General features: G+C 45.9%; 1 protein-coding gene across 1 annotated transcript; it reads right to left on the bottom strand.

Moving 5' to 3' along the window:
* Positions 1-941: 941 nt before the first annotated feature.
* On the bottom strand, positions 942-1690 carry Pmar_PMAR019324 (hypothetical protein; the record flags this gene model as incomplete). Its single annotated transcript, XM_002784802.1, has 3 exons — positions 942-1061; positions 1477-1603; positions 1653-1690. 3 exons carry the CDS (start codon positions 1688-1690, stop codon positions 942-944), a joined length of 285 nt encoding a protein of 94 aa, XP_002784848.1.
* Between the last annotated feature and the right edge of the window lie 8621 nt (positions 1691-10311).

Here is a 10311-nt window from a genome sequence, read left to right as displayed (position 1 = left end):
TTTCTGTACAGTTATATAATTGCGAGGGAATATAGATTTCAACACTGTATATCAGTTCACCTCTTTGAGAGTTCGCATCATATTCGCATAAGCTTGCCGTACGAGCGGGGTGAAAGGGAGCATTCGATATATCACCATATCGATAGTTATAAAACTCGTGTTCCCTCCAATGACAATTGAATCACTCAACACTTACAATAACGAATAAAAACGTCGTCAACTTAGTATTAGTGGAGTTAACCATTCGAGCCACGCATCAAGTAACGCGCCGCATTTCGATGATGATGAAGATGATGAAGACAGCATTGAGGACAGCTCTGGGTCGTAGGAACTAGCAAGGCGATCGAGTACACGCCGCCTGACATAATGGCATATAATAAAGATTAAGTGATAATAGTTGTAGAGTATTAAACAATGATAAGCATATATTCGTTACACCAATCAGTAGTAGAATTAGCAGTAAACTTTGGAATTAACACGTGAGGAAGTCATCCCGAAATCTCAGCGTGGGAATATATGTTCAGTTTCCTCAACTGAGCTGTCGAGTTTCCTCACTATATCATGGAAATCCACACACGATTTTCGGTAGAAGTGTACAAACCCAAGGATAATTTCCCAAAATTTCCTCACAATTTCCATATTTCTACCAAGACATGATATATTCTCACACTCATACGTTTCATACCGTACCGTAATCTTCTCATCTCTAACATAGAAATATTGAGAATATTTTCCCCTCAAATTTTAAGTGTGCGACTTGAATTTACGGGTGATTACAATAGAGCTGGAATAAGGCTCCAACTCGAGGCCACGACGAACGCATAAGAATGCCAGCTTGCACACTTATCGAGAATCGTTTCACGCTCAGTGCAGAATACTAACTCGAGGGGAAAATACACCCCTCATAAAGGAGTGATAGTTGCCGTATTAACGGTATGATCTTACTTCATCTCAGCGGCTCCCAGCTCCTCCAACGGGGACATCGGATTGTCCATCACCTTATGCAACGGCTCAAGGGCCATCGTGACTTGAATCGACTTTGGCAGATACACTACATGTAACTGACAGAAGTAGCGATGTTGACGACAAGTTGTGATTCGCTGTCTATAATTTCACATTCGCCGACGCTATTCAAGCGTTACGCTAGAGAATGTTATTAATGGAGTTTCACCCGTGATATAAAAAACACTAGTGAAAAACATATTTAACGACTATTGCATACAGCGAATATCGCGTTTTTCACCGAGTTTTACGCCACTCCACGTAAAACGGGTGAAACTCCATTGAACAAGTGTTGAGTCAGTGAGTGCCACACTGGAGTTTCACAACCCGTTTTACTCTGTAAAAAGCGCGATAGTCACGGTGATATGCAGTAGTCGTGAAGTATATTTTTCATATCACTAGGGTAAAACTTAATTGAAAACGTTCATATAAAACCCCACTAAGTCAACTTCGAATCCACAACATATTGCCTACTTGTTCTTTTATTATACCATTGATATCAGGCTTGGAATAATGTGGTCTCCTTTGGTGTTGTCCAGAGCCCCATGCCCAGCCAGATGCACGAAGAGGATTATCACTCATCATAGCCTCGAAGGCCACCCTATTATAACGACGCACATAACCATCGTATCACAAGCATTACGACTTACATGGAAACGATAGTCCTCTGAGCCTCCTTCAAGCACATGTCTATGGCCTGTGCTCGCTGACCAACGTTCGAGGGCACGACTAGAGGTACTTCCGTCTTAGGATGTGTTAATACACCTGATAACACAGCATCTCGAGAATTGTGGAGGACGAGGGGGATAGCATCGCGTATTCATATGTGTATCTCGGGAACAGGTGTCAAGCATCATCCCTGGTGACTCTGGTGTAACCATTAATACGAAAACGCAATGGGTATAACAGATCCGACATGGTCAGGAGTCCTGAGTCAGGATCTCGCTATACAAAATGCCTTTCCTCGGCCTATTCGTATCATCTCAAGCTACGAGCCACACCAATGCAGTCTGCCTGTGGACAATTCCTACTTCTGCAAAACGTGTTCAGCATTTTTTGCAGTGATCTGTGCATTACTCACATTACCATTTTCTCTATTGCAATCATCAACATGCAACTGTTCTTACCATCATCTTCCCCTCGCTTCCTCTTTCCTCTCTTTGAGGGTACTGCCCTCTTCACCCCTTTCATCTTATCTTCGGCAGCATCCACTTGTCTTATCCGAATGGTCAACCTCATCCGAGCTTCGATTTCACGACTAATTGATGCTGGGAACTTGAGGGCAACGTTCATCCCACGTGATGAATTAGCCGGGTATCTTGAGGTTCAAGATGGTAAGATACGGATGAGGCCCAATTCTTGCCCACTCCCTATGCTAGAATATATACCGTATTGACGATGATTGGGGCCGCTATGCCAGAGGCCCACTATTAAGATATCTATTCGCCGAAAAGGGTCACTATGCCAGAGGACTATACCATATTATGATATCTGTTTGCCGAATAGGGCCGAAAAGTGTCTCACATTGCCGCTATATATTTGCTGCTCCCCATACTATTATCAATGGTAGCATCGCGGAGTTCCGAGCTTCTAAGGGCTGCGGTTGTGGAGTGATGTAACACTTCAAGATCGTAGGGAAAGAGGAACACCTGAACGAAGCTATTCATAAACAGCGATGGCGTTTCAAGCTGTTTCAATATTTACAGTTCCATCGTGGAGTTATTGCACAGTTTGTATGATATATGGTACATAAGGTCGAATACACGTGTTGATGGCCGCTGAAAAACTTAAGGGGATCCTTGCTGATTTTTTAACGCTACTAACCAAGTTTTTCCGCGGATTACTGCCATATAGTGAGAAAACTCGTCAACTCGGCGGAGGAAATCAAAAAATATTACAACAGTGTAGTAGGTGGAAATCATCCCAATCACTACCTGGACTATAGCACCTCGACGCAGCATTTGCCACTTCGTCCCACTGCCGTTGTCACGCAGATCTTTGAGGATGTTACCAAAGGCTCGGCATTGTTCTACTTGAGACGATGCTGCTTGCTTTAAAGTGAGGGATATTTGATCACCTAGCAAACAGAAACCAAGACATGGTTAATAATTATAATAACAAGAGATAACTCTTATCCCACGAGTGGTAATTCGCCTCGCCAAAGAGAACTGAAATCGGAGTCTAAAAAGCGTTGAAGAATACGGATAGTCCTGAGGCATGTGGTCGGTGATTTATTCGAAGTCGGTGATATCATCAACCCGCAAGTAGCGGGTGAACCATCGTTCATAACAACTCTAAAAGAGCGAGAAGCCAGGAAACAAAGTTCATGTCCAAGTCAAGTGAACGGAATAAAGGCACAGTCCAAATAAGACTCCTTCAAACTACAACGAATAGATTCCACGAAAAAAAATCGTAATTCATTCTCATCAAGCAGAGCTAGCGGAGAAAGTTCGAAGACGAACGGCGCATTCCTTGCCTACGATCATCTTGTAAGATTTGCTTGCGTCTGGACAGCCTATCCATAAGCTCAGTACCAACATCTAGCTCGTCTCGCTCGGGGTTGGTAGCTCTTACCTTAAATGGCAATAACCCGGCTTGTGAATTTGTGTCTCATAAGAAAGGAAACGTATAATCAGCGCCAATGTAAAGTAACTCCACAGTTTTTCGCCAATCTTAATATTATGCTCAATGAGTTTTGATGAATTCAAACGACGTTATACCCACTCGTCATGGAAAGTCATTGAAAATATAGTCGAAACCCAAGGATATGGATCAGATCGCATTTCTCACTGCTTGCAACCTCAACGAGCTCGAATGGGGCTACTACTTCGTTGAGGAACTATTCGTTCCTCGACGGAGTGTTGAGCTCGAAGAAAATTTCGTCGGAGAAAATACAATGAAAGTAACATACTATGGTCTCAAGGGACTGACTATCGCCGGGCGCAACGGTAAGAGAAAGGCCGCTAGGTTGAACGAACCCGTCTTACCTGTAAGAATTGCATATGCTCTGTCTTCTCACCGACCGGCCATTTATCGTTCGTCAGTAAATTGAGCGTATCTTGAATGGACAATCACATAAAATATGAAATTGTGTATAACCTCACTTATGGCATGATCCACAACCTGTATAGCTTCTACCCGATATTTTTCAGCGGCCTGCACGGCTTGGGTCGTAGCTGAGCTCTTCTCAAGCTGTTCCTTCAATGCCGACTGTTTTTGTAGGAGGTACCTAGATTGATCAGATCCAAGGCAATACGGAATCACTATATGCACAAACTGGACAAACCCCTCAACCTTCGATTTATTGTCATCTCGTAGTACCAACCTAGATGGGTTTCGAACATTTCAGACTCTGTAGATCGGGCTTCTTGCAAGTTGCCCCCACTAAAATGTCGCATCTCCCATAAATTCCGCCTCTCAACAGCAAGAGTCTATCATCGGACTAATATTATTAATGACGTCTCTGCCATGTTAACTACTACTATTACTACCTTTCTAGTAAAGATTGTATCTCAGCCTTAGGCCCAGTAGGTTGGCATATAGCCTGTCCATTGATATACCGCAATACTGTCGTCCCCTCTGGCCCAGCATCTGGTGCCGCTATGGGAAGCTGGTGGGACATGGTAATAATGATCAAGGCAAAGAGAGACGTATGAAGGTGGAGATTCCTGAGATCAAGTGGGGCAGCTATGCCACTTCAAAATATATCCTGTTGAGGTTATTTCCGTCCTGGGGCGGCTATGCCACTGCAAAATATATCCTGCTGAGATTATTTCCATCCTGGGGCGGCTATGCCACTGCAAAATATATCCTGTTGAGGTTATTTCCATCCTGGGGCGGCTATGCCACTGCAAAATATATCCTGCTGAGATTATTTCCATCCTGGGGCGGCTATGACACCTCAAATTATATCCTGTTGAGATTATTTCCATCCTGGGGCGGCTACGCCACTTCAAAATATATCCTGTTGAGGTTATTTACATCCTGGGGCGGCTATGCCACTTCAAAATATATCCTGCTGAGGCTATTTCCATCCCGGGGCAGCTATGCCACTCCAAAATGTGCTTTTTTAAGCGGTCCCATCAATCTCTTTGGTGGGATGGTCCTGCCACTTCGAAATATGTCTTTCTAAGACCGAATCCTTCAATGGGGCCGCTATGCCATTGCTTTACATCGTGGTTGTAGTTTTGTGCATGAGTAAACTTAATTTTCCAGTGTAAAATGTGCGCGATCCTTCACCCCCGTCCCCTCGCGTAGTCCGCGTTCACATATCTGTGAGATGAGCTACTCTTGACATATGTGAATGACCTACAGCGTAGGCTGATAACGTGAAAGTTTAAAAGCGAATTTGATTATCGGCCGATCGCGAAATTCTCTCCACAATTTCGTGGCGCGCGACACCGTCCTTGTAACAGGCCTTTTTTGATATGCAGAATGCACCTTCAGAATCTTCACAGGCATCCCCGGAAGTTCCACTATCGGCAGTGTCAGATAGAGTGCCTCGAGGTAATAGCGGGACCAGAGGGAACTCCCAATTCTACCCATAATCGAAATATTTGCTGTTTGTGACATTGCGATTAACGCATGAGGAACGATAGGAGTAATTCTTTCGGTCAATGTGCCAATTCCTCGCGAAGTCGTATGTTCGTGATTTCTCGCGAAGGTAATGTTGAAATTCTCGTCGTCTGCACCATCATGTGATGCAAAGTCGGTTGTGAAAAATGCCTGAGTGACTAACTGTCATGGTTTGGGAACTTCTGCGTATTATCATTCCTACAATGCTGGACTACTGGACTACTCATTCCCTCGGTTGCCTTCAAACAGTTTCCCGACCAAACTATTGTCAACAGGCTCTGGCGCTCTTAACAGAGGGAAAGTTGGTTCCTCATTGATCAGGTCCAGCCCAGCTACCTTGTCGTGCTACGAGTCCTGAGTCACTCAAGCGCATGCGGGATGAAAACGATGTCATGATTGAAATACTGAAAGATCTGCAGCATATCCGGTGCTCAGTAGAAAGGTCGGCTATGGTGGGCGAATACGATTTTTGTCTTTAGAATTGATTAGACGTGTACCACTCCTTTCGCGACTTCAGCGGAACCTTTCTGGCTCTATTGACAGACCAAAACGCATCAGCTGGAGAACCTGTTACCGCAAATGGACACACAGTAGTGCATCGTACCCGGCGAATGATACGCCATGTATAGCGGTGTATGCTGAACCTCTCACAAGCTGTTTCAGGAGATCCGAATTTCGACGGGACCGCGGACGAGTTGATGAAGTCGCGAGAGAGCAGCAGACGTGTGTACCGCCAGGTAGTATGCCTCTCTCCGTCGCGTACTAGCAATAGAAGAGTACTTGGCGGAGTGTGTGCGAGAAGTCTGATTGGTGATATCTGATCGGGAAGATGTCTTCCAGCTGTGCTATTATGCGTTGTTGATATCAGGACTACTTCTTGAGGGTTAGCTCTGTGCGTAGTTGTGGTGATATTAGCGCCTTCATATTTCTTTCTGCAGACGTTTTTGCTGTTATGAGGCCGTGGAATATGCCTACCTTTTTCATAGGTGTGACCGTTGAGTACGATGCTATCAACTGGAAGTCTAGGAGGCAGCCAGACAGTGGCACAGGTGGGATGTAGTAGTTAATGCGGCAGGGGGGTCGAGTGGTATGGTTCATGTATTGGATGCGCAAAGTCTTGAGTTCAAACATTGGCCCAGCCTATTATTCTTAGGTCCAAGCTTTGATGGAGAGTATACAGCCTGTCCGCGAACGTTTCACTTGTGACTCGTATAATCTACCATGTCAAACGTTTATAATTTTGTTTCCACAAAAAAAGCCTGTCCGAGGGACTGCAGACAGTTCAAAAGGCACATGAGTTTCAAATCCAGCTGTCTTGGGTTGTTGACTTTCAATATCTTCGTGGGCGAGCGGCCTTGCGACCATGTGGGTCACGACCTTCCACAGTCTTGCGCGGGAGAGAACACGCTTCACCGCCCTATTGCGATACTCCTGTGCACATCGGCTGAGCTACCAAACATGTTTTACTGTTCGTTCATCACAGCTTCGACCCTATTGCAGGGGATCACACCAAGCTACTCCTTGCTAGGGTCCAAGGGTGAGGAAATGACCAGCGCATGGGAAGCTAGGAACGAACTTTCCATGTGCTCTGTTGGTGCCCGATTGGATGTGATGCTAACAATCTCGATTGTCGCTATCGTAGTTTGATGGGTTTGTGTATCTCGAAGTATGTCATATTTCCGGGGGCCTTCTTTGGAGAGCCAGGATATACGAGGCACGCAGAAAGACTCGTCTGGATACCAGTACTTCTCCGTGAGTCTTGCGCGCGCTGCTAGATTATCCTCGCTAGGTGTATGACAATGACGGGCTGGAGGAGCGGCCGACTGTGGAAGCATCTTGCTGTTCGGGTTACAGCACAAGTAGCAGCGTGATGGCATCAGCGTCACCGCTATCATTATCATCGTATCGAGCCAACAGAGGGCACTTCAGACAGTAGGTGGTGATATATGACCAGTATATGTTATCGTTTAAGGTACTGTGCTGGTATGTTCTTCGTCTCTTCCTCTTCCTCCTCGAGACAGGACAACACGGGGGCAATACCGGTGTTATTGTACTTCCATGGTAATTATGAAACGGTGGGGCAGCATCTATCACAGATGTTGCAGAGGATGGCTAATGTCTTTGGGATGCATGTAATGAGGATAGGGGTGGGGCCGATATGCCAGAGGACTATATCATTGAGATATATATTTGCCGAATGGGGTCAATATGCCAGAGGACTATACCGTTAAGATATCTATTTGCCGGGTCGGGCCACTATGCCAGAGGATTATACCATTAATATATCTACTCGCTGAGCAGCCCCAATTTGCTCAAGAACTATACCATGGTTATTATGTCAGATCCTCGCCGTGGACTATCCCGGCTACGGTCTCTCGCCGAACCCTCGAGGTCGAATGTCGATTGGGATAGACTCGATTAATGCATTAGCTGATGCAGCGTTCTGGTCAGTTGTGGGTCTTAGGTTAGAGTCGGTGAAATATGCTCAGGTTCCTCGTGGATGAGCTATCGTTCCCATTCGAGCAGATAATCATAGGAGGCTTTTCGATTGGCACCGGTGCTGCCGCTAGTCTTGCTCATCGATTATGGCATCAATATCATATTCAAGTTGCGGGGCTCTTCCTTCAGAGGCAAGCAACTACTTGGAGTTATCTACCGGCACTGTTGATTCAACAGTGTTGAATGTGGTTCGATGATTAGTCCCTATACGAAGTTGTCATCACTTGCTACTGAATTCGTAGAAGAGAATTTATCCTGGGCTAAGAGCCTATGTATGCTTGACAAACTGGCAGTGCCTCCGAGACAGGTGGGTCCTATAACGAGGAGCGCGTTGTCTCCTAGAGGAACTCTCATAATCGACTCCTCACGTTAAGAAGAGGATGAAACAAATGGAGTGGGGGCGTAAAAGCTCATAGCGATCGGATCGGTGTGCAGGTGGTCTCTTGGGACGTCATCCGTCTCGTCTCGGAGTGTCCAATCCCATTGATGGTTCTTCACCCAAGAGATGATATGATAATATCAGTTTCCCACGGAATGCGGATCGCCGCCAACAGCGGAGCACCTCCCGGCAAAGTGATGATTGAAGAGCGCTCGCCTTTGTGATCGGTTTGCTGCTCGTATCAGGTTGTTGCAGTCTTCCCGCCGTTTGGTGGGCACGGTCATCTCTGGACGTCTGGTTCGGTAGCACCCTATTTCCGCAGCTTCCTATCCGTTTGCGGGTTCTCGGACTTGGATGAATCGACTTCATCAGGGACTGGTCGAGTCCGAGTAAGGGACCTTCCCCAGCGTCTACGGATCGCTGTAGAGGAATCCGTTTCAGGCCACTGGTCGTCCATCTTCAGTACTGTCAACTGACCAGCTCCTAGCATTGCATCGATCTCGTATGGCGTGGGAATGGGCGGAGAAAGACGCCACGTTGTCTCTGGAGAACTTTATAATGGGATCCTGACATAATCAGTTGAGAGTTGCGTGCATGGTCATTTTGGAAAATGGGTACAGTTGGTTTTGTACTCTCAAAACGAGCGGCCGCAAACCTACCGCCGTATTCTCCATGAAAGGATTTAATGAATACCCTCCTAGTAGCGATGCATTTCTTGAAGTACCTGGGTTTGAATATAGGTACGAATGACACAAGAGGATACGTCTTCCAATGGGACACAATAGAGCTCTTGAATGCAGGTTCTAGCGTCGAGGATACCCTACGGTCGTTGTTGGTTCCAACTCACTTAGTATGACGATTCGTCATTACCGAATGTATGCTGATATAATAACCCTGGTAATTCCTATCAAAATGTCTAAAGATTTCTATGATTCTTTGATTTCTATGTCGGAAGATCGACATAGAAATCACTTCTATTCCTACACTGCGCTCGAAGGTGGATGAACTATTGCGGTGAGTCAAATTGTGGCATTGAAACGAGTAAGATACACCGCAATTGACATCAACCTTGCAGTCACTATATCTGGAAACAAAATTATGTCCATCCATCGAAGTCAACTCGAACTTTTCAAATCCTCAAGTTGAGCGATTTCTTGAATTTTAGATGGCGCACATGATCACGGTTTCCGGAGCGAACGTCCGTCGCGCTAGGAAAAACCTTGGGGAAGAATGGCCTTCGAGCCTTTGTCGGCTCAGTTGCTATGCCCATAAGTAACTAGAGGGCAACTCGTTATCCCAGGTTGAAGCCCGGAAACGAGTGGCACGTCGCTCCGTCTTTACCTCACCTGCCATGTTTGACACGATGCGTGTACGTGCGTTTGCACTACTCACCTCAAAGATAACTGCCCAACAAGTGGCGTGGCAAGCATGGGCATGGATAGCATTATTCAGCGTTTTTTTCAACCCATCCCACCACATCCGCCACAAGAACTGTCACTTTCTGCACTGTAACTGAAATGGGACTCTCAGGCGAAAGCCCCTGTAAGTCTGCAAATGCTACAGTCACAGTTCAGCAAGCGAAGTTCTTCATGACAAGCAGAGTTCAAGGCTGAAGCCTTAAACCTCAGCTTGTTTCCAGAGCCACGTGCCATCGAGTGTGGATGCTTAACAATCCTATTTATGCAGCCTATGTTTCCCAGTGGGGAACATAGGGAAACTCCCACGATAGGTTACACAATGTGTAATACACATGTGCGTGATGAATGGGTTGGGCTTTCGCCGTAAAATCCCAGTGGCCTTGGAGCGCAGTAGCGGAGGATGACCAAGTTATCAACGACTTGGCCTATGAGGGAAGC

This window comes from Perkinsus marinus (genome assembly GCF_000006405.1).
Source record: "Perkinsus marinus ATCC 50983 genomic scaffold scf_1104296934586, whole genome shotgun sequence".
NCBI lineage: Eukaryota > Perkinsozoa > Perkinsida > Perkinsidae > Perkinsus > Perkinsus marinus.
The sequence above is the reverse complement of the archived record's forward strand: the minus strand, read 5'-3'. Positions and strand labels throughout refer to the sequence as shown.